The sequence below is a fragment of the Castor canadensis genome, chromosome 1, assembly GCF_047511655.1.
Source record: "Castor canadensis chromosome 1, mCasCan1.hap1v2, whole genome shotgun sequence".
NCBI lineage: Eukaryota > Metazoa > Chordata > Mammalia > Rodentia > Castoridae > Castor > Castor canadensis.
Genome location: NC_133386.1, coordinates 158144650 through 158168039, shown reverse-complemented (window position 1 = coordinate 158168039; position 23390 = coordinate 158144650). Strand labels below are relative to the sequence as shown.

General features: G+C 43.7%; 1 protein-coding gene and 1 pseudogene across 10 annotated transcripts in view; both read right to left on the bottom strand.

Annotated features, from left to right (window-relative positions):
• Positions 1-23390, bottom strand: part of Nav2 (neuron navigator 2) — a 686981-nt gene that overhangs the window by 139330 nt on the left and 524261 nt on the right. For all 10 annotated transcript variants that reach the window (XM_074042824.1, XM_074042825.1, XM_020171284.2 and 7 more), the window contains 3 exons: positions 19143-19255; positions 14018-14126; positions 11782-12171 (listed from right to left, as the gene is read on the bottom strand). In XM_074042824.1, coding sequence (XP_073898925.1) covers positions 11782-12171; positions 14018-14126; positions 19143-19255 — 612 coding nt within the window. The remainder of the gene's footprint in view (positions 1-11781; positions 12172-14017; positions 14127-19142; positions 19256-23390) is intronic.
• On the bottom strand, positions 602-1094 carry LOC109691353 (small ribosomal subunit protein eS12-like; annotated as a pseudogene).

Sequence of the window (23390 nt, the reverse complement as noted above, 5' to 3'; positions counted from 1 at the left end):
ATGCTCCATAAACAGTAGCTGCTGGCCAGGTGCTAGTGGCTCACACCTGACATCCTAGCTACTCAGGAGGCAGAGATCAGGAAGATTGTGGTTCAAAGCCAGCCCAGGCAAATACTTCACAAGACCCTATCTTGAAAAAAAGGGCTGGCAAAATGGCACAAAGTGGTAAGAACGTCTGCCTAGCAAGTGTAAGGCCCTGAGTTCAAACCCCAGTATCTCCAAAAAAGTCAATAAACAGTAGCTGCTACCCTTAATATGACTGCAATGAGCTAGGCAGCTCTTTGTCCCCAGAGGCCCTGGGTACATGGCCTTCCATTAAGGTTGTTCCCATGAAACCACACACACACACCCTGGTGAACGGCTCAGTCAACTGTGATGTCTGTGGCAAGTTCTCAAATGGCCTTCCATTAAGGTTGTTCATGGCCTTCCATTAAGGTTGTTCCCATGAAACCACACACACACACCCTGGTGAACGGCTCAGTCAACTGTGATGTCTGTGGCAAGTTCTCAAATGGCTACACCAGCCTGGGAGGAATTTGTCCTCGGTCTTTGTCTTCCTCCACCTCTCAACTCAATGGCTGAGTGGTTTCTTTTTGTGAGTCAAAATGTTATTTGTTCACTTCTTGCATTTGAAGTACTCTTGTAGGACATCCTTGGCCTGAGACTCTTTGCAATAATCCTTAACCACCATACAACTGCAACTTTACGGGGTTTTCCCTCTCGATCAATTTTGCAGAGGCCTACCCATTCCCCTAGTTTCTTCTTGTCATCAACTTTAATGAGGTTGATTTGGTGCTCAGCACAAAGGACCTCCACCAACTTGACATACATGGGCTCGTTACAGATGGATGCAAGCACACAAAGATGGGCTTGGCGCTTGTCTAAGGCTTTGGCAGCCTCATGAATTCCATGTGCTAGGCCATCGTGGATGAGAGCGGTCTTCAACACCTCTTGTAAAGCAGTATTAACGTCCATAACACCTCCAGTAGCAATGCTTTCCTTGCCCATGGCGGTGGATTATGGGTGGAGCCGAATCTTGAACACACCTGGGTCTCCGCCTCTGTGTGACTCAGCGGCGGTGGCTGGGAAAGAACGGCTGAGTGGTTTTAATTAACAACTCCCACAGAGTAAGGTAAAAGCCACCCAATTAATAAAGCTCTGGCTTGCTGTGCATGGTTCTGAGGTCTCGGGGTAGTGTTGTGGGTTTTGTTTGAGTTCACAGTGGGTGGGAGTGAGGTGAGTAGAATTTCCTCAGAGAATTTCAGGTATCACATCTACAAAGGCAGAAGCCCTGGGTAACCCAAATGCCTACCTTCATGAGATCTAACAACAGGAAGCGGCACTGCATCAAGGTGCTAGAGTAAATCACCTTGCAGTGTTGGCTCTGGACCTGAACTCTCCCACCTCTGACCGTTTCAGCCATTTTTATTGCCAACACACTTAGAACCACTTTTGTCCCCATTCACTTTCTGTACAGGCACCTGGGAAATGTCAACACAAATGTTTCTCATGCTGCAGGAAAAACCTGTGACATTTAATTGAAATTAAATATTTAAGAATGCTTTCGGGGCAAAGAAAAGTACGTGCCTTTGCCCCTGCCCCAAAATCTAGATACTCCCTGGGTATTTTTCAGGTCCTGTGCAATCCAGCCCTCTAACTCTTACCTTCTGAATACTATAATCCACCACTATTGCTCCTTAAAGAGGTGCTAGGTGCCAGTGGTTCACACCTGCAATCCTAGCTACAAGGAGGCTGAGATCAGGAGCATTGTAGTTCAAGGCCAGCTCAGGCAAATAGTCTGCCAGACCTCATCTTGAACATACCCAACACAAAAAAGGCCTGGTGGGGTAGTTCACGTAGTAGAGCACTTGGCCTAGCAAGCGTGAGGCTCTGAGTTCAAACCCCAGTATTATCAAAAAAAGAGAAGAAAGAGAGACACAAAGTGTGCTCAGGGCTACCAACATCCAGAGTGGGCAGAGTCCTTTTCTGGTCTTACCTTCCATATAGTCAGAGCATAGGGCCTAGCTCTAATAAGAAGTCATGCTGTAGAGAGTCTGGGAGCCACAGGCTTTGAATTCAGCCTTTGAATTCTATCTGTGTGCCCTGGCCAGGGAACTCAACTTCTCTGAACTTCTATCTCCTCGATGGTAAAAAGAGGATGAAAAAAAGCTCTATCTCAAAGAACCAGTGAGGTGAAGTAAGTGAGGCAGTGCATGTAAAGAGCTCTATACAGGATCCAGCACACCAGTCTCCCCAAGGCATTCAGCTTACTGGGGGAATCAGACAAAAAGACATAAGCGTGCAGGTGCTATGAATCAGCAAGGCTGTGGCCTTCCCCTCTTCCACAGAGCCAACACCACACTTAGTCTGTCTTTTGTTTCTAACAACTTCACTTGACTTTGCTCTTCAAATTTCACTGTTCTAATCTCACAACAGATGACCAGGCGATTACAGGGACAGAGCTCCAGGAATTGGAATACAGGCTCCAATGAAGCAGCAGAGATAACCAGACACCAGTTCCCACTTTCCCAAGATCAAGAAGTAAATGGGATCTTGATTTGTAACTGAAAGGCTTTGGAGATGGATGAGGGCCTCTTTTTAGACTGGGAGTCTTATTTCACTTTTGGGTCTTAAAAGTCATCAACCCACCAGAGTGGTCCATGCCAGTCTGTCTGCCTCACTGCAATTATTTCAGGATTAAGAGGAAAGGTCAAAACCTCCATTTCTCAGGGAGAATCTTATCAGGACCCTAGGGACTTGGGAAGGGACGGAATGACTCTTTGAAGGCATGCACAGACTCTTGATTTGTGGTCCTATACAGGCAGGATTAGCTCTGAGCCCTCACAGATGTTTATCCAGGCTGATGGGTTGTTTTGTCTCTGAGCCACAGGTAAGCTGCTGCTTGCCTCAGACACCACTAACACCACAAGAGCTACTGCAGATTGGGATGGAGTTAACTTGACCATACCCACATATTGGGTCAGACACTAGTCTAGATGTTGCTATGAAGTTATTCTTCAAATGAGACTAAGATTTAAATCAACAGACTTTGAATAAAGTAGATTACTGCCTATAGTGTGACTAAGCTTCATCCAATAAGTTGAAAGCTTTAAGTTAAAAAAAAAAAATTGACATCCTAAGGAAAAAGGAATTTTGCTTCCAGACCACCTTTGGACATGAACTCTTCCCTGGGTCTCCAGCTTGTTGGCCTGCCCTGAAGATTTTGGACTTGCAGTCTATACCATGGCATGACGAATTCCTTAAAAGTCAATCAGTATTTCCTTCTCTCTACTTATCTCCCATCCTGTCCTTGTGCACACACTGTATTTGTTCTGTTTCTCTGAAGAATCTATACAGATCAACCTTGATTCAGCCATATTTAGTCATGGGGCTGAAGAACCAGAAACAGCATGACCTGATATTTGTGAATGTCCTAAATAGGATAATTGATTAAAAAGGCAAATAGAGGCAATAATTCCAAGGCTAAATGGAGCCAACACTCTCTATGTGGCAAATACTTTATAAATACCTTCACATTGGCTTATTATCACACATCTAGGAGACAGGTTAACACATGAGAAACCAAGATTCAGAAAAGGAAACAATTTCCTTAAGGAAAATGGCCATCAGGTCTTCCAGCTCCCAGCCTAAAGTATCTTCTATTAACCCATAGCTCCAGAGCAGCACAATGGGAGGTTCGTGAGTTCCCAAGAAAACTTCAGTTTCTTATCTTGATCTGAGCCCAGGCACATGTGGTCTTCTTTTTGAGTCTTTCAACATGGGCTTACTGTCGCAGGGCCAAAATACTCCCAACCTTATCCAAATGTTTCTTTTCATATTCGCCTCCACTGGAACTTGGTATTCTTCAACCTTGCCATCATAAATCTGTTGAGCCACTCTAGCTGCTGGCCCTTGAAAAATAACTGGGCAGAGGATTTGTAACCTGAGTGACGCCCATGCTTAAGATAAAAACTAATGTGCACAGGGTTTTCTAGATGAAACCTATGCAAAAGTTTAACAGGAAACATAGGGCAGCTAAGGAACAAACTGTGACACATCAGTTCTCTCTCTTCAAAGTACATCCATTTGCAAGGCATAAAGTAAAGAAAGAAAGTGCCTGCAGACTATTGCTCTCTGGCAAAGACGTGACTAGGAGATGCAGAAGGGTACCACTGCCACCCTGAAACGCTCGCATGCAAAGGGAGAGAAACAATCTAAGGGGGGAGCCATCTTTTCTTCTCTCCATGAGCTCAAAACAAGTATCAATTACCCCTTCAGGGGCCTTCATTTTCTTTTTTAGTAAAACAAAAACAATATCATATAAAGCTCGAGTTTGGGAGTTATGTGAGATACTTAGCATGGAGAAGAGTGTGACGCATGCTAGCCTTCCACTCCTAACCGTCCACCCAGAGCTGCGGCATTGGAGATATTTTCCTTCATGTGTGAGCACCCTTCTGTGAGTGTGAGCTAGTGGGCCTCAGGATTCCCCTAGTGGGGAACTTGAGTGATCAAATGTGCATGCAAAAAATTAAGTATCAAAGGGGCAATCCTGGAGAACAAATTCCTCACGGCCTCCTCTTGTCTGTCTCACTCCAGCGCACAGCTAGGGGCTTGAGACAGACATTTGTTAAATACCTGCTGACCTGAACTCATTAAAATGCAGAGTCTCTGTAGTGCTGATGAATGGACCCAAGATGGAATTTCCCTTGGTTAAACACCTGGAGCCAAGCTGAGTAATACCAAAATGCTGACATATATTTTGTCAATGACAACTCAGAGCCCTGAGAAGGGCCGAACAGACAACAGACAGTCCAGACAGTAGACAGGAAAAGGAAGGAGACCTGGTTTGGTGTGGTAAGTTACAGGGGGTTCTCGAATTCAGCACAGTGGCTGTCAGAGGAGTCTTCAAAGTTTGTATTTCCTACATGATTATCATTGATGTTCCTGTCTCAACTCCCACTCACTGTGAGAAGAGGTTCCACCAGCTTTTTACTAATTTGGGTCTGGGGATGAGGCGTGGCAGGAGGGAATGAAATTAGTACTTTTACGTTGCACTGAGCACTGAACAAATACTGCACACACATTATGTCTCCTTGAGTCCTAGCACATCATCACTCGTACAAGTGTGACTTGGAAGGGTCTTCAATGCTCCAGGCACTAGACCATACTTGGTCTGCATCACGCCATTCAGTTTTCTCTGCAATTCCGGGTATATTATAATTCTGCATAGATGAAGACAGCTAACTTTCCCAGAAGGATAAAGTGAGGCTATAAAAGCCACCACAGGGCCCAAGCTATTTCCAGACCTCACCTGGAGCCCCCACATGTTGTCTTTCAATGCTACCATGTATCACCATTCCTTGATACTAGGCCAGAATGGGAAGGCTGTGAGATTGGAGTTTTCCTAAAGCTTCAGATCATTTACTCTGCCTAAACATTCAGCCAGCCCTGGTCCAGGGAGGCCTGGAAGTCTGAGACAATCTGAGGGGACTGTCTACGTGCTGACAAGCAAGGAGGAAATCTGGAAAAAGACGAAGGGTGTTACAGACAAATGCCAGCCATTTCCCAGCCAGCTGCTATACAGCCTGGAACCTGGGAGCCATTCTTATCTTCTCTGGCTCCTTCATGCCCTTTGTCCAACTGGCCCTCATGTCAGGCTGAGTTTTACCCCACTGCACATCTGTTTCCCTGGCCTCAGTCTTACTCTTGCCCTCTGGATGGCTTCTGAGCTGAGTCTACCTCCCACTTTGAATCTCCAGCCCATGCCTGGTACCTTGCTCAAAATAATACATGCCCCACTCATATGTTCTCATGCTACTGCACTTGACCTTGGTCAGCCTAGATCTTTATCTACCCTTTAAGCCCAGCTCCCAAGTCCTGAAGATGCCGTAGCTGTTGCTGGTGGTGGTGAGGGTGGTGAACATTATAGGGTGAACACCTGCTGCATGCTTAGTGCATACACACCAGGCAGTGAGCCCAGAGTCATGCACGATCTCACTGAAGCTTCACAACAACATTAGGAGTCGGATGCAGTGGAATAAAACAGCACACTCAAGGACACATGACAACGAGTAGTGGAGCCAGCCATGTTCTTATGGTGGGAGCCTATGTCCGGATCAAAACTGCTGCTTCTTCACTGGCCTCCTTGGCTCACCATTTTATGCTGATCCATATGGGCCCTTTTCCACGATCTTCCCTCTGTAACACTGCTATCTTGGCAACTAGGCCTTGCTCATCCCCTCCCCTGACCTTGGTGCCTTTAGCTATCTCAAACATAAACTCAAAACTTCATTTGGAAAGGGGTTTTACTGCCTTGTCTGAAACCTCCCCAGAAGGAAAGCAAAGGAAGGGTTTCGAGTTTCCCACACTAGGACAGTCTGTGCTTTGGATAGTTACAGAACAGAAGATCAGAGCTAAGGGAGGGAGGCAGGGAGTGGCCCCTTCCAGACTTCTCAAGAAAGGTCTAGAGCCACTGCTTTCTCCTGAAGTACCTCCTTTTCCTCTCCTGTTAGAGGCAGCAGGGAGGCTGCCAGGAGTTCAGACCTTATGCCAAGTTAGGAAATTCCCAAGAAGTCAGGGGGCAAACCCAGTTTCCTGAGAAAACAAGACACACACATTCTTTTTTCCCTCTCTTCCCATAAATTAGTAGAGATGGTCTGGGTTGCCCATATCAAAGTTCTACCACACTTCATTTCTCCAAAGGTCTGTTCTCTACTCAGTTTGGTTTTAATCCTGGTCTCCACCTGCCTAACCTATACAAGAGTGGATACAGGAGGCTTGAGAATGCTGGAAACTACTCTTCTTCCACTGTGGGTAGCTGGGTTGTTCTTTTTCTTCTGATAACACTGCCTTCCCAGCTGCTGATAAAATTAACAGATTTTCCACACTCAGTAAATCAAGGGGTCCCCCACAGCTGGTAGAACAAGTGTATAGTCAGTGGCTCACCAGCCATCAGGGATGACTGATACTGACAGCCAGGGCCATCAGTCAGCAAACCACCCATGTCAGGTAACATCACAGCCATGCAGGGAAAGCTGTCACTTGTTTGCAACACTTGGGGAAATTAATCTTGCCCTCTGCCTGACTCTAAGCTTGCTTACTCTTCCAAGAGAGCTGCTTAGGAAAGCAGGGGTCATAGTTTTTGCCTAGGATATTTAACACCAAGAAAAATATCAGAAAGTACTTATGGTTTTTCATATACCACATGTCCTGTCAGCAATGAAACCCTGAGGGGAACAGAAAGGAATGAAAAGACTCCTACACAGAATGGGCCTAACATATTGGGCTGCCTGGGGCCTATACCTTCACCTCAGAACTTCCTTGTACTTTTTAAGTCTGTTTGCACTAAGGGGAGAGCTGTGCATTAGAGGCAAGAGTCTTGCAATGGCATAATAAGAACTATAACTTAGTCTCTGCCCCTGGATCCTAGCAAGAGTCCCCAAACTCTTGGAATTTCCTAAGTGACAGAGTGAGAGGAGTATCTTTTGTTATTCACAACAAGTCCCTTATATCCACACCTGAATTTAGGCTACTGAGCTGACTATCAGGTGAGGGCTGGTTGCCAGAGGAACCAACCAGATGAGTAGAGGTTGGAATTTTCAGCCCACTCTTCAAGGGAAGAGGGCTCAGGACTGACTTAACCTCCAGTGGCTAGAGATTTAATCAATCATGTCTACTTAATGACCCTCCACAAAACCCCTCCTCTATGGGGTTCAGAGAGCTGCCAGGTTGATGGACACCTTTAGGTGTTGGGAAAGAGGTTCTCTACCTTTCTAAGACAGTCAATCTTCCTAATCCCACTAAGACCAGACACGTGGCTGGCTGGAGGCTGGAACTTTCCAAGCCCACAAAACTGGATCATTTTAGCAGGGTCAGCCCAGAGAAACAGGAATCTATCCTTTTCAAATCACAGATGCTGACTATGTCCTGATGGAACCTGCCCTGAATCAGGGCCTTTTTAGGACAGCCTCTCCTGTAATCATTCATCTTGGCTCCAGGGTGAGTTTTGGCTTCCTCTCCTATCAGTATGCCAGGAACAACAGCTTACCAGGGTTGCTCTGGGTCTGGCCTGGAGACACTGGGAAAGAGTTGCCAGATAAGAAAAAGCCTTTTAAGCTGTGAATGTACCATTTTGCTGCTGGTTATGCCTTCTTTCTTGGTGAGAAACACCTTGCACAGTTGTTGTCTCCTGATGTTCAATGGAAGGAGGAGAATAGGCGCCTCCATTTGCCACGAGCCCATTCGCCAACGACCTGGACTGCTTTGAGCTGTCTCTTTTTCCCACATTGTCAATGCCAGGCTCGCTGGGATAGAGGTAGTCCAAAGGCCTGGGCTAACTGGAGTGCAAGATAGGCCAAGAAGGAAGCTCAAAAAGGCTTCCATCTCAGGCACACATCCAGGGATGGAGTTGGTCTTGCCATATTTAAGTTTAGTTGTAACATTCATTCAACAGATTTCATTGCTTACTTACTATAGGACAGGCACTGTGTCAACCAATGAAGATGTAGAGTATTCAAACCTTTATCTTCAGAGCACTGTGACAGGTATGGGTTTGTCCCCCCTCTCTTACCACACACACAGATATGTACATATATGTCACAAATGTACATGTACATTACACATACATGTGTAATGTATGTGCTGCTTGTGCTATTGCAGACATATCAAGTATCAGGGGATGTCAGAGAAAAAGAGCGACTACTTTTGTTTGGACAGATGAGAAGGCTTCAGAGAGGAGGTGGCCTGGCAGGCAATGAAGGGAAAAGCATAAAGCATCATGCAGGCAAATTATGCCTAGAGGCATGAAACACCCTGGTATGACCTGAATGTCTGGGTTCCCCTGAGATTCACATGCTAAAGCCCTACCTACCTCCAATGTGCTGTTTTTAGGAGGTGGAGCATTTGAGAGGTAATTTGAGTAGATGAGGTCACAAGGGTAGAGCCCCCATGATGGGACTAATGTCCTTATAAGAAGAGGAAAACACACAAGAGCTTCCTTTCATGCTATGTGAGGTTATAGTGAGAATGTAGCCATTTGTAAGCCAGAAAGACAGCACTCATCAGAATTCAGATTTCCAGCTTCCGTAACTATAAGAAATAAATGTCTGCTGACTCCCAGTCTAAAGTATTTTGTTATAGCAGCCTGAGCTGCTTGACATAATCTGATATACTTACGGAGCTATGGTAAGTCAGCAGGGATAGAGTCCCCAATTTCTGAGAAATTGAGTCTCCCAGCAGGTACCTATGCCCACATCTACTGATACAGTAATGCCTGCCACTAAACAGGGAGAATTTAGGGTTACACACACACACACACACACACGTTTCTTGAACATTCAGACTGTTTGTCAGGTGGCAAGCTTTAACTCTAGTTTTCAGAAAGTTAAGAACTTATTTCAATTCATCTGGCAGGGCCAGGATTAAATCTCAAGTTTGTCCCTTAAGACCATACCGTCTCCTCAGTACCAACCCGTCCCCCTCAAACACTTCACATGTAAAGTGAAAGGCTTATAAGTCCTTTAGGTATGAACAAGGCCACCAGAAATAAGGAAGGAAGACAGATCTAACTCTGACTGGTTGTCAGGAAGACATCACAGGGAGGTGTTATTTCAGGCTCAGTTCTACGGACTCCTAGGGAAAAGAATTCCAGGGAGATAGTAGCATGTCCCAAAGGGATAAAGTTCTGCAAATATGGGAACCAGAACTGCCTTTGGTAATGGCAGGTGGCCTCAAGCAGGGAAGAATGCATATAGAGGATGTGGCTCTTTAAGTCAGAAGGCAGATGAGGCAGACCACTAAGGGCCTTCCATATTCAGTTAAGGAGTTTACATCTGTTCCCAAAGACCTTGGGAAGCCATCAAAGGGTCTTAGAGGGAGACTTCTGATGTTAAATTCAAATGGTCACTTTTTTTCCATGAAGAGATGCATATTTATACTTTGGAAGATTATACAACTCATTGTTCCCTTTGAAAAGGAAAAAAAAATCCTTCAAAACATATGGATGCTATGTCTGTCCCTTTAATTTTATTCTGTACCATATGGCACTCTGAATTTTTAGAATCTGAGTAAAGGGTTGATTTCAGTGATCAAAAGTTAATAAGAGATATCTTCATCTGCCATTTTCATTTCTTTTCTTCCATAGTCAATGCCCAATTTATCAACCTAATGAAAGGTAGTGGTCAGAGCAATAACAACATTTTTGCTTTGGTTTGTGTTTGTTTTGCAGTACAAGAGTTTGAACTCGGGGCTTTATGCTTGTCAGCACTCTATCTCTTGAGCCACACCTCCAAGCAATGACAACTTTTAAAGTACTTAGGCCCAGCATCACATAAGTGCAATATAGGGTTTTGATAAACACATACACACATACACACAAGGTCAAAAGGCAGTTTCCAGAAAGTTCTTGGCTAAACTCCATGAGGATAAAGTAATGTCAGCCCTACCCTAGGGAGAATTGAAGGATACACACAGGAGCACGCACACACTTGTCCACTGAAGAACATGAACCAGAGACATCAAAAAAAAAAAGTTGCTTTAACAAACTGTGACACAACATCATTTGAAAAAAAAGGTCTTAGGTTTCCAGAAACTAGAACTTACTTCCATATTAGTTTTCCTAAATATACTTACCGTCAGCATTTGCAAGAACTTTCCTCAAACAGCATCTGTACTGATGATATATTATTCACACATCAAAGCCAGGTTTCTACTACATCAATTAAACAGCTGGATGCAAACTTTTACCATTTCATTATTTCTAAGTGCCTGGATATTAAAGTCATTATGATACCTAGATCCTGGTATCCTGAAATTTTGTGTCTTTATTAGATTTCTGTCATTAATTAGACACAACCTCAAAGAGAAATCTAAATGTAAAAGGTTAAAAGCCACACCAAAATGCTTAGGAACGTTAAATGATGTGTCTGATGTCACAGCGCTCCCAAGAGCTGAGCAGGGTTTAAGTGCTGGTCTGTCGAATATCTTAGTCCATTTTCCTTCCCTTCAGTCAACTGAAATGACTATTCAGCAGATTCTGAAGAATGGAGTAAATGATCAGCTTTTCAATACTTCTGACCTTATTATGTTTATATAAAGAAAAGGAAATGAGTAGAAAAGACTTAGCATGGAAAGGCTACCTAACTTGGCATCAAAGCAGGTATTTATATGTATTGTCACAGTTGGAGCCATGCTTAACAAGTGCTCTAGAATGTTACAAGTAGAAGGAGCATTGTTCTCTGTGCTGCCTCTCCTCATTTGAAAGGTAAATTTCTACTGTAAAAGGAATAGGGAAAGAAAAAAACAGACCAAAGTTCTCCAATTTCAGTAATTGGGTGGCTTGCTTACATTTCTGCACTCTTATCTACACTTGCTGTAAGCACTATCTCTCGTGCTAAAAAATGTAAGTTTTGCAAAGCAGGAACTGAAATGTAAACACTTGTGCTTTTTTAGCCAGGGAAGACTGGTTTGAGTAGCCAAAGAAAGCAGTTCTCCCTGTGACATCACCAAGTTTCATTTTGGAGTGTCTCAATGTCTCCACCTTGTGGACTCTACCAACACTACATCAAAATTAATTCACTGACCACCAGTTAAGCTCTCATTAGAGTTGAGCCTGTCTACCCAGGATTCTTTCTGACTTATATCCCAGCAGTGTTCCCCACCATACCGTGTGCCTTTGACAAGGATGGCAGAGCTTAATCGCCTCTGGAGAACTTAAGTAAAGCTGTGCAAAAGAGAAAGTGGGGTCCCAAGCCTTATCCCATTGCAGAGTCTCCAGGCACTCACCCGCTTGTAATGTCATCAGTCCTGATGTTCTTGCTCAGAACATCCCCATCGCTCATGTAGCCAGGGGCGTCCATGCTGATGCCTTCCAGCTCCACCTCATCTCCTGCCTTGTCTGCAACATCCACGTGGCAGACACTGCTGCCCCTGGAAGCCAGCTGCCTCCTCAGGGGGGCGGAGTACACATAGCGGCCTGACTCGGAGCTGATAAACCGGCTGGCATTGGCTCGAGGTGGGTACCCACTGCCCATTGAGGGGGCGTCTCCTGCCTGGAGCCGAGGGCTGGACTGGCCAAGTCTCCAGGACAGAGGAGTAGGCCTCCCTGTCAGGCTGAGGATGCTACGGCCACTTATCTCCGTGGTGACATTGGTGTCAAATGTGGTTTCCAATGTGCTAAAAAAAAACCATAAAACCAGCCTGGGTTAGACCCTAGAGCACTTAGTATGCTTTGCAGTTTATACATTCTTTAGTATTTTTAGAATTATGAAACATTTCTTATATACAAAGTAGGGTAAAACAACAGGCACCATGTACCATATTCTATTTCTGCTATTTAAAATGAAAAAAGGAAGCTTCACATCTCTATAATTCTGAATATCCCTCTGGACTATTGGCTCTAAAATATGATATAAAATACCCTCTATCAACTACTTTAAAGTAAATGCCCTGAACTACTAGAATCTTTTTTCCAATCCAGGAAAGGAAACAAAAAAGCTGAGCAGATAAAGAAAGGGCATGCAGGTTCCCACCTGCCTGGTTTTTTCCTAGAACACTGCATTACTGCTTTCTTCCTCTGCAGGTAGGATGCAACAGCCCACCCTGGAGTTCCTAACACATTTCATATCTTCGGCTCCCTCCCTACTGAACAGAGGAAAGAATTCTGATTTTTCTGACCTCTTGCTTCTTCTATATTTTATCTAAAAAGTCTAAAAAGCTCGGCAAATGCTAGGGCTTGAACTCCCTAAAAAATAAAGTCACATGGAACAGAATCTGCCAGGAGCCTGAGTTCCTTGGTGGGCATCAGAAGACCCTTCTACATTCCAGGTCTTCACAGCCCTGCAGGCTCTGTGGCACAGAGAGGCTGATCTTTTCCCTCCTCAAAACAGCACTGGGCTTCCTCCCTGGTAGATAGGGAGAGTCTGCCCTGCAGAAGAAACCGTTGAGGATTTTTTCTCCTGTCATAATTACCATTCTAATTCAAGCCAAGAAATCCATCCAAAGAAATGCTATGCCAATGTTAAGTTGGTTTTGGTGATTACGGTGGGAAGAGGGACGTTTTGTACCTAATCACAGTCACAGGACCCAGCCCCTGGCTCCATGTCCTTCAAGTACCTCAAGGCTTAGGAGGATGTCGCCCTGAGACTCCCAAATTTGCTTTCCTCTCAAGAGTTTATTCGGTGCTTCCAACTGCTTTTGTCCCCTACTCCCTCCCTATCCTGGAAATGGTCTCACTTCCCGCATATTGGACCCCTCAGTCCAACTGAAGACAAAACCCACAGTGGTTAACCCCGATCTGCCAAAACTGCTGACAGAGGGGAAGCCCTGCATCTCCTCCCTTTACCCATTTACCAAAGGAACTGAAATTAGAGAAGCAAAGGAGACTCCCTGGGAGTTCAGCAGGGGTAACCAGGACTTTTCTTTGATTTTCAAAGCTGAACACCAACTGTAAAACCTCATTCTGCCAAAATCACAAAGGACATCCCAGGGTTGCATCCTCTTCAACTTCTTGCTGAACAATGAAAACCACCTGATGCATGTTTCCAATGTAATTCTAGATTCCATCCAACTAAATCATAGTTTAAGCACCGTTCTTATAAACATTTCCTTACGTGTTTTATGCACGTGCATGACTAACAATATTACAGAGTGTTGTGCATCAGAAGAGCGGGTAGGAATTCAAATTATTCAATTTATCACATAGGTCAAACACAGTTCACCTGCTCCTTTCAACAGTACATTACAGTTTTGGAAAATGCAAGTGAAGGGAAATTTAAATACAGCCTTTCCCTAATATCCTCAGTAGAATGAATTTACTGACCTGGTTTTGGAAGGAATCTATACTAACTCTTCTGAAGGCTGTCTAGCATTCTTTGTGAATTCTAGAACATTTGGAGAACAAGGTTATTTATTCTATTCTTAACCAAATTACTTTATGGGTGGCATGAACAAACACAGGAGAACCAGTGTTAAGATGAAGTTTCGCCGGCTGGGTCAACAAAGTAATTTGTGCTGCTGATACCTGTGAGTAACCTGAGTTCCCCGTAAACTGGACATGGTCTCCTCCAAATTCTGCCGCAGATCAGCAATGTTCTTCACAGTACGTAGTCTCCGAGTCTCCGGATCTTCCCCTGGAAACAGGCCAGTTAAGATTTAACTCACTGATACAAGGTAAGATCCATGAGAGCAGCAACGGTAACCAGATTGCATGCCCAGCTTGCTGTGGGTGCTTCATAAGCACTTGAGAATGTATGAATTACTCAATGGATGCCTATAAGAAGCTATTAAATCCAAGGAGATTCTTCTTCCAAGTCCCTTCTGGTTTTTTTGATACTGGAATTTGAACTCAGGGCTACATCTTCAGCCACTCCACCAGTCCTTTTTTTGTGATGGGTTTTTTCTAGAAATGGTCTCACCAACTATTTGCCCGGGCTGGCTTTGAACTGTGATCCTCCTGATCTCTGCCTCCTGAGTAGTTAGGATTATAGGCGTGAGCCACTAGCACCCAGCTACAGGCCCTATTTTGCAGAAAGAGCTTGCAATGGCTAAAAGACTTGCACTTGTTAATCACAAATAAGTTTACAGAGGGAGACTGGCTTCTCCCTTGTGAGATGTACCATGTGCTCTTGAATCCCAGCTGTTCTACTTACTGGCTGTGTGGTGAATTGTGGGGAAGGGGCTGGACTTCTCCATCCTGCTGATTCCACACTCCTAAAACAAGCATGACTACAGCACCAGGCTCCAAGGCCCTCCCTGGAGGGCCCTTTGCATAGTGCCCATCACAAGCCCTCAACACATGCCAGTTAGTGTTGTGGAGCAAAAAGCCAGAGAGAAACAGCCAGGCTTCTCAGCAGGACCAAACACTTCCATTCTCTGTGCAAGATTTTTCATGAGACACTTGGCCAAACATGAGAAGTAAGCTACCCACAAGATAGGAAGCTATGTGCTTCTCTGCACAGCTTTGTTTCAGGTTCTCTGGCTATTCTGTCTCATTTGGCCTCACAAGGTAAGTAACTATAATAACAAACAACGTTTCAAACATTCAAACAAATCAAACATTTTCCTCCTTAGAGTAATTTCAGGGAAGGCTTGAAAACTGGGAACCCATAATCAAGGGTCTTTAAGTGTCTAAGACATTTTCAAGCATTGAATGACATTTTAAAAGAAATCTCCCTATAGGACATAGTATGTATGGGCAACAGCCAGTGGGGTTTACATTTGACACTGAGTAGAAATTCCAACAACCATCATGAATAGGGCAACAGGCAGCTAAGAAATGTCATGGGATTAAACTTCTCTTGAGACAGATAACCACTTCCTTGGGTTGTTCTCCGCATGGTGATGCCAGGAGTCTGGGGGATGGAGTAAATGATGGCCATGTGATTTTTATGGAGGAAATTTACTACAGCAAAGTCTCTAACCTTGAAAGTGCAACTGTTTTAAATTTCTACTCCCTTTTAATCCAGAGAAATTTGGAAGACATTTTTCTCTTACCTGAACAGTGCTCAGTTTTGATTTCCTACCCAAGTCTTTAAAATACATTTATGTACATATGGGTTCTTAAGTGGAAGCATGGTGAAGGCCTCTTACTCCTTTCCCTAAGACACTTGGAGGAAGGGATGTAATTTGTGCTATTAATTAATATCTTTTACTGCCAGTTTGACCACATTCTATCTAAGGCTAACAAAAAGATACTGTTCCTTTGGACTGTTCAAGGTCTTATGTAGTCAACATTAGGAAGCTAAGTGGAAGCACAGGTTTTCAAATTACCTCCATTAATTAACCTAATCACATGCAAAAAGTATATTTACTCATACATATCTTGATGAATGACACATTTGCCTGTCTTAACTCTCATTTAGAAATTCAAATGTCTGGGCTGGGGATGTAGCTCAGTGGTTGAGTATGTGATTCACACCAGGTCAGGGCTCTATCCCCAGCCTTACAAAAAAAAAAAAAAAGAGAGAGAGAGAGAGAGAGAGAGGAGAGAGACAGGAGAGAGAGAGAGAGAGATTGAGATTCAAGATTCATCCCTTCAAGCCAGGGATGATGTCTCATGATATCTGAAACTTTTGGTAACCCCACATAAAACTATAGATGCTTAAGAAATGTTTATTGCTCAACCAATGTTTCTGGTCAGTGTGGGACTGAGGACATACATCCCCATAAGATGTAAATCAAGCCTGGCATGATGGTACATGCCTATAATCCCAACACTCATGGAGCTGAGGCAGGAGAATCTTGAATTTGAGGCCATCCTGGGCTACATCTTAAGATCCCCATCTCCAGAAAAAAAAAAAATGTGAACTGTGGCACTGTGGCTTATTAGCCACTTGACCTTGGACATGTCTTATCTGCTCAATTGCATCTGTAAAATGGGGATTAAAAACCATCCCCTAGAAGGGTTTGCATGAGAATCAGATGACATGCACAGATGATATGCCCAGCACAAAATAAGTGTTCACCCAATGTGTGTGTCCTGTGTCCCTCTTGGGGGGCCTTCTAGGAGTACCCTCAGAGTCCCACACCAGAGCAGATCCCCAGGGTAGTGTTACACACAAGCAGCAATCCACCTGAGCTTATGAGATCACATTATGAACACCAACTATACCTCCTTGATCAGTGGCTGGGACGCAAGATTTTCCCATCAACTCAGCCTGAACAAAGTAGAAACAACCAGCTCCAGTGGAAATAGTAGGGCCCTTTTAGTTACTACAATGACCTTTAAAACTAAGCTATTCCACCTTATCTACAGGGATTTTGAGTTTGCCAAGGAAAACTCTCCCGGGAGCCACTGATGGTGACTGAGAACACACTTCATTTCTGACCTACCATGACTGACTTTGTAGGATGTCAATCTGTTATAAAAGGAACATGGAAAGGAGTGGGCTGTGTATTTGGAAGAAGGCTTAAAGGACATCTGCTATGTAGAAAAAAAAAAGGAAATTATCTGAGGGTTGCACGGGGCTGAATTATATCCAGTGACTCCATTACCTGTCAAATCAACAACAAAACACAAAGGAATGGCTTCCTTAGGAGGGAACAACTTCCTGTCACAAGAAATACTCAAGCAGAGGCTGAAAGATGATTTGTCAGAAAGCTATAGGCGGGATTCATGGACTGTATATGGTTCCTTCTAACCCTACAGTCTATGGTGCATTTCTCAAATACAATGCTATTTATGTGACCACACCAGGGGAAGACCCACCTGTTTGCATCAACAAGGGGAAAACCCAGCAATTGACCAATTATTCTCATAAATGTGCATTTCTACATATACCACTATTTACTATCATTCCAAAGGATGGACTGTGGGTGAGTTAAATTCAGTCTTGTCCTAATCAGTGTCTCTCTTAAAAAAAAAAAAAAATCCAATTTCTATTGTTTGACTGTAAAGATGAATCACTTTGAGTTAAGGAATTTTCACTAGCAATCAAACCCTTGTTACACCAAAGAGTACATGATCTGACACACCTGACTGCACAAGGCAGTTGCGCAAACCAGCCAGCAGCACTTTAAGATTTCAATTCAGACCTGGTTATACAATACCAGGACATGGGAGACAAAGGAAGAAAAAGAAAAGTTAGTGGAAGATTACAGACTGCACCCTGTCTCTCCAAAATCTAAGTAATATCTGGAACGTTTTCTGTCTGCTGGTTTGCTATTCCAATGTGGATTTTGCTAAGAATTTATGACTGACAGGAACTACTCCTGTGGAATAGTATGCCTCTCTGATCCTCGCCTAGCTTTTTTGATGTGTGCACCAAGAACATGATCTGGAATGTGTGTGGAGACCTGAGCAGTCATTTGAATTCCACATCCTTTCTCTGTGCTATCCACATACTCACATGCAAGGGAGCTACAAACCCTGAAAAGAAGGAAACATAAAATCAATCCCAAATGTGAGGCCCTGAGCCATTCTAAGATGGATCACTTACAAATGGCTTGAGAAGCCTATGTACCATCCCTGTGCCCAGCTGGTGGACCCAGAAGAAGTCATTAAATCACCCAGATTCTCTGAAATTAATACTCAAAGCTAATGGTGAGATGGGTAAATTTTAATCACATGGGCTGCAGACCAATTCCACAGCTGCAATGGGGCTATTAAAATGGTGTGGTCATATTTAGTTTAATAAATGAATTTTGAACATCCATTCATTTTAACCCAACTCTGGAAGCGGTAAGATATGAGATGAGTGACATAATCACTGACAAAAATGTGGTTTATTGCTCAATTCCCTGATTGGAAGTTGTTGGAGCACAGGGCACCGAGGTGGGGGACCAGGAAAGCAAACAGAGAAGATGGAACACACTGTAGTAAGAATTCTAATTCACAGGTGTTCTGGGGGTATAGCTCAGTGTACTTAGCATGCGCAAAGCCCTTGGTTCAGTCTTTAGTGCGCACACACACAATAATTCTAATTTAGATATAACTTTTCTTCTTTACACTAAGACATTAGGACTGGTGGAGTGGCTCAAGTGGTAGAGCGCCTGCCTAGCAAGTGTGAGGCCCTAAATTGAAATACCAGTACTGACAAAAAAAAAAAAAAAGTTACTATAAGAGTGTGACCTTTCAACATCAGTCGATAAATGTCTGTGGCATTAACTACATGAAAATTGAATTTTATGTTTTATATAAGACAATATTACTACAATCACTATTGTTGGAGTTATAGTTAAATAAAATGTTGGGTTTTTTTTTTTGTCTTTGTTAAAAGAAACATGTTGCAATCTTCTTCCCAATTAATGGAAAATGCTAAGAACACATTTTTAATCTGTGCTCCCATAAGGAATGAAAAGAAATCCAATATTTTAGACTGCCAAATCTTGTTGAAAAGCAACTTTATCTGAAGAGTAAACAAGTATGCCCATAGTCCAGGGTCACTAAATGAATGACACTAAACCAGTCTTAAACCTAGAACTTATGAAGGTAAGAGACTTATTTACAATTCTGGGGAAAAGTGAGAAGGTTCTGTGACAGAGAAAAAAAGTGATGAAAGAGAAGAAGGAAATTAACAAATAAAGCAAGAAAGTAAGTTTGTCCAGCCCACTAATCAGTATACCAGGCAAGTCCCTGCTATTCCAGCAGGTGGTTGTTTGGGAGGCCTTCTCACAAGCAGACACAGAATTTGAGGGCTCATACTCACCTGTGAGTTCCTCCAAAGCAGGCTGTCCACTCTTGGTGTAGTGGCTGGGCTCCATGCTCACACCTGCTGAGCTGGACTCGGCAGTGACATTCCCTTCGGTGTCCGTCTGGGACCTTCACACACAAACCAAAGCAGACACACTTGTCATAGGAGGCAAAGGACCACATCTGGACCACTCTGGTTTGGCCACAGCACTCACCACTGCCTTCTTCAGCAAGAAGCTTTGGAATAGAGCAGACCAGCAGACTGATGCTGAATAATTCAATAGCCCCACGTGGAGCAATGTCCTAAGAACAGAGAGAGCCACCGAACTGGAAAAGATGAAATATTCATCATCCAAATGGAGGGTCTGCAATCCCTCACTAGGGAACGCTTTGCTGAATCCCCCTCAGGGAGATAGCTCCAGCCAGACACATGCTGGAGGGTACTGGGTGGTTTGGATAATTTAACCTATGCCAAAGAACAACTCCTAAGTAACCACAATGCCAGCAAGTCAAGCATAAAGATGACTTCATTGACGGCCCCTCTCCCCCCCGCAGTCCTCCTGACATAGCTCTCTCTGAAAAGGTGACTGTAAAACCAGTCAGGAGTGGATGCCAAGCAGCTGTGTTTGCCCTCCAGGTCTCTGATTCAGAGCTCAGATCTTCTGACATGAAAGGTCTCATTGATCATTATTTCAACACTTGACTGAAATGTGTTCTTCCGCAAACCTTCTCCATGCCCTTATTTGTCAAGCAAATTGAGGCAATGGCTTCATACAGTTTTCTTGCCATAACTATCTCGGCTCATTTAGGCATGGCACGCAATATATAATTATGTTCAGATGCCTAACTCTGCATGTAACATTATCAAACATTATTAATTCATTAGCATCCCGGGTTAATTCAGCCTGATTTCACTATCTATGAAGAGTTTTTCTTTCTTCCTTCCTTTTCTTCTTCTTCTTTTTTTGGTTCAGGGATTTAATCCAGGGCCTCATGCATGCTAAGCATCTGCTCTAACACTGAGGACACCCTGAGTCCCCGAAAAAGTGTTTAACAAAAGTGAAGACAGACCGTGGAGGATGAACTGATAAACTTCAAATCACCCACCTATTCTTCTCTCCTTTGCCCTCCTGCAGAGACTATCCTTCCCAATTCCTATAATCGACAGCTTCAAAGGATTTTCATAATCCCAATACGTCTCTCCATTCCTTCGTCGGAGCGCAAACCCCCATAATCTCTGCCTAGGCTGTGTAAGCGCTCAAGACAGGTACCTTGCTTCCATCCCAGCAGTACAGGAAACAGACCATATTCTTATTGGTCTGTACAGTATTTTAAAGTTTTCAAATAAGTTTACCATTTAAAAAATCAAGAGATTTCACACAAGAAATTATCTGGATTTCTACCTTCCTCCAGGAAAACCACGAAGTTTGGGGAATGAGCTCTTGTTCTTGCACGGCGCCACCTGCTGGTGCCAAGCGGTGCCTGCGCCCTCTAGAGGGGCATGGCGCTTCCTGTGCCACAGTCCCATCCAACCTTAGCCAACCGTTTATATATTCCCCTTTTGGACCCAAACAGGCACCTGGATTGTTGACCTCCATTCTAGACTCTTGCTAAAGCTGGTCTGTCCCCCTTACAACACTCCACTGATCTATGCGGTACCGGTAGGATGCCACCACTCTCCTCAAGCCCCTGAACAAGGTGCAAACTCTTTGTTGTGGCAGATATACCACATTATACGGTTCTTCCTGTATTTCCAGTCCCACCTCCTGTCGTTTCCACCCCTACCCACAACTCTCCACTCTTCTCCACACACAGGTGGCTTCTCTCCATTTCCAGATCACACCTCTGGCCCCTAAAGTCCTTCTGGTTCTTCCTCAGTCTACTCCTACCTGACTTGAAGATACAGCTTCATGGCATCTTGGCTTTGAAAGCCTGAGTCTGCCAGCTGATGTCTCCACCTGTTCGTGTTTCTACACCATCTCCTTCTTCTCCTGTTGCCTATCAGGTACAATATGATCTGACTACTAAATGTTTCCTCAACTAGTTGGGGAGCTGTCTGCAGGCAAAGCTTAGTTCAAGTTTGTAATACTGAGCAGGCACTCAAGAGGGGGGTGTTGATGGATAAATGAGAAAGTTTTAAGTGTACAAAGATGCCAAGTACTGAAAGGAACATTAGACTTAGGGGTCTGAAGATGTAGCTTCAAGTCTAAGGTCTGTCAGGAGTCACACAATTTTAACTACATCACCTCTTAATCCCAGAGCCCTCCTCTGCACCATGGGGATAACAACGGTAACCTCCCCGCAGCTACAAAAATCAAATATGATATGACATAAAAGCACTCAGTAAAGTGATAGATGTGTTCACTGTTACTTCTGAATTGATAAATAAAATTCACCTTGACCTGTCTTTAACATGGAGAGGTTCTGTAGGGAGCCATAAACTTGAGAGAATTTTAGAGCAGGAAAGGAGTGTAACCCATTTTTAAAATCCAGTCTTCTGGCTTTGCAGATGAAGACACTGAAGCTCAGGAAGACAAAGTGATTGACAGTGAAGACAAAACGGTGGATAACAACCCAGTCCCTCTAGTTAGAAAGACCTGGGTTTCAATAAAAGGTCTTCCAGTTATTTGCTCAGTGACCTGGATCAAATTCCTTAATTAATCTAAGCTTCAGTTTGCACATCTACAGAATGGGAATTTTATTTTATTTTATTTTATTTCCATTTTTCTTTTATTATTCATATGTGCATACAAGGCTTGGTTCATTTCTCCCCCCTGCCCCCACCCCCTCCCTTACCACCCACTCCGCCCCCTCCCTCTCCCCCCCTCAATACCCAGCAGAAACTATTTTGCCCTTATCTCTAATTTTGTTGTAGAGAGAGTATAAGCAGTAATAGGAAGGAACAAGGGGTTTTGCTGGTTGAGATAAGGATAGCTATACAGGGCATTGACTCACATTGATTTCCTGTGCGTGGGTGTTACCTTCTAGGTTAATTCTTTTTGATCTCACCTTTTCTCTAGTACCTGTTCCCCTTTTCCTATTGGCCTCAGTTGCTTTAAGGTATCTGCTTTAGTTTCTCTGCGTTAAGGGCAACAAATGCTAGCTAGTTTTTTAGGTGTCTTACCTATCCTCACCCCTCCCTTGTGTGCTCTCGCTTTTATCATGTGCTCATAGTCCAATCCCCTTGTTGTGTTTGCCCTTGATCTAATGTCCACATATGAGGGAGAACATACGATTTTTGGTTTTTTGAGCCAGGCTAACCTCACTCAGAATGATGTTCTCCAATTCCATCCATTTACCAGCGAATGATAACATTTCGTTCTTCTTCATGGCTGCATAAAATTCCATTGTGTATAGATACCACATTTTCTTAATCCACAGAATGGGAATTTTAAAAGCTAGCAAGCTTGTGGAGCTAGAGGAAGGATTCAGTGGGCTAAAACATGGGAAAAAGGGTCCTTGCACATGCTTGGTACACACGCAGTAACTGGTTCTTCTGCCTGTGCCCATGACCACAGGAGCATCACAAGATGATAAAGGATAAGACCTGGTGACCCAACTCCTGTCCAGGTCTCTTCTTCCCAGTTTTTTTACAGGCTCACCTAAACAGGAGAGCCCCTCAGAAGAGCCAAAGGACATTGTCCAGTGAGCATGAACATGAAAATGAGCTTGCGCATTCCAGAAGTTTTCCCTTCTCCTGTTGCTCAGACACTTACACTTTATTACTGAGCTTCTCCTCCCATAGACAAGCTTGAAACAATAATAATAAAGAAGTTGAGTATTTTGCAGTCCTTCAAAAGGATTTTTTTTTTGCTGTCACAGTAAAAAAAAGAGTAGGACTGATAGTGGTCAGAGATTGTCATGCATTTTAATTTGGGAAAGGCAAATCAAGAATCTGTGAATAGTACCTTGAATACGCAGTACCTCAATACTATTAATGCTATTGGAATTATAAAAATTTCATGGGGAGCTATTCAGTTGCCTCCATGCTTCAGAAAACAACTGGATTAAAAAGCAGTGCATGTAGACACGCTGAGCCATCATCTAAGCTGTGGCACGCTTCTCAGTACTGTTAGCTGAGCTGATGACTTAATAAAATCATGACCATTTGCCAGTTAAAAAGATCAATGTGACCCTCACTGAAGGGGAGAAGGAGCAGAAAAAAAAAAATCAAGGAGGGACTTGATTGGCATTCCCTCACTAGCTGGACACTGGCTAGCTGAAATTGCTATTGGCAGGAGATTGAACAGAGCTCACAGGAGCA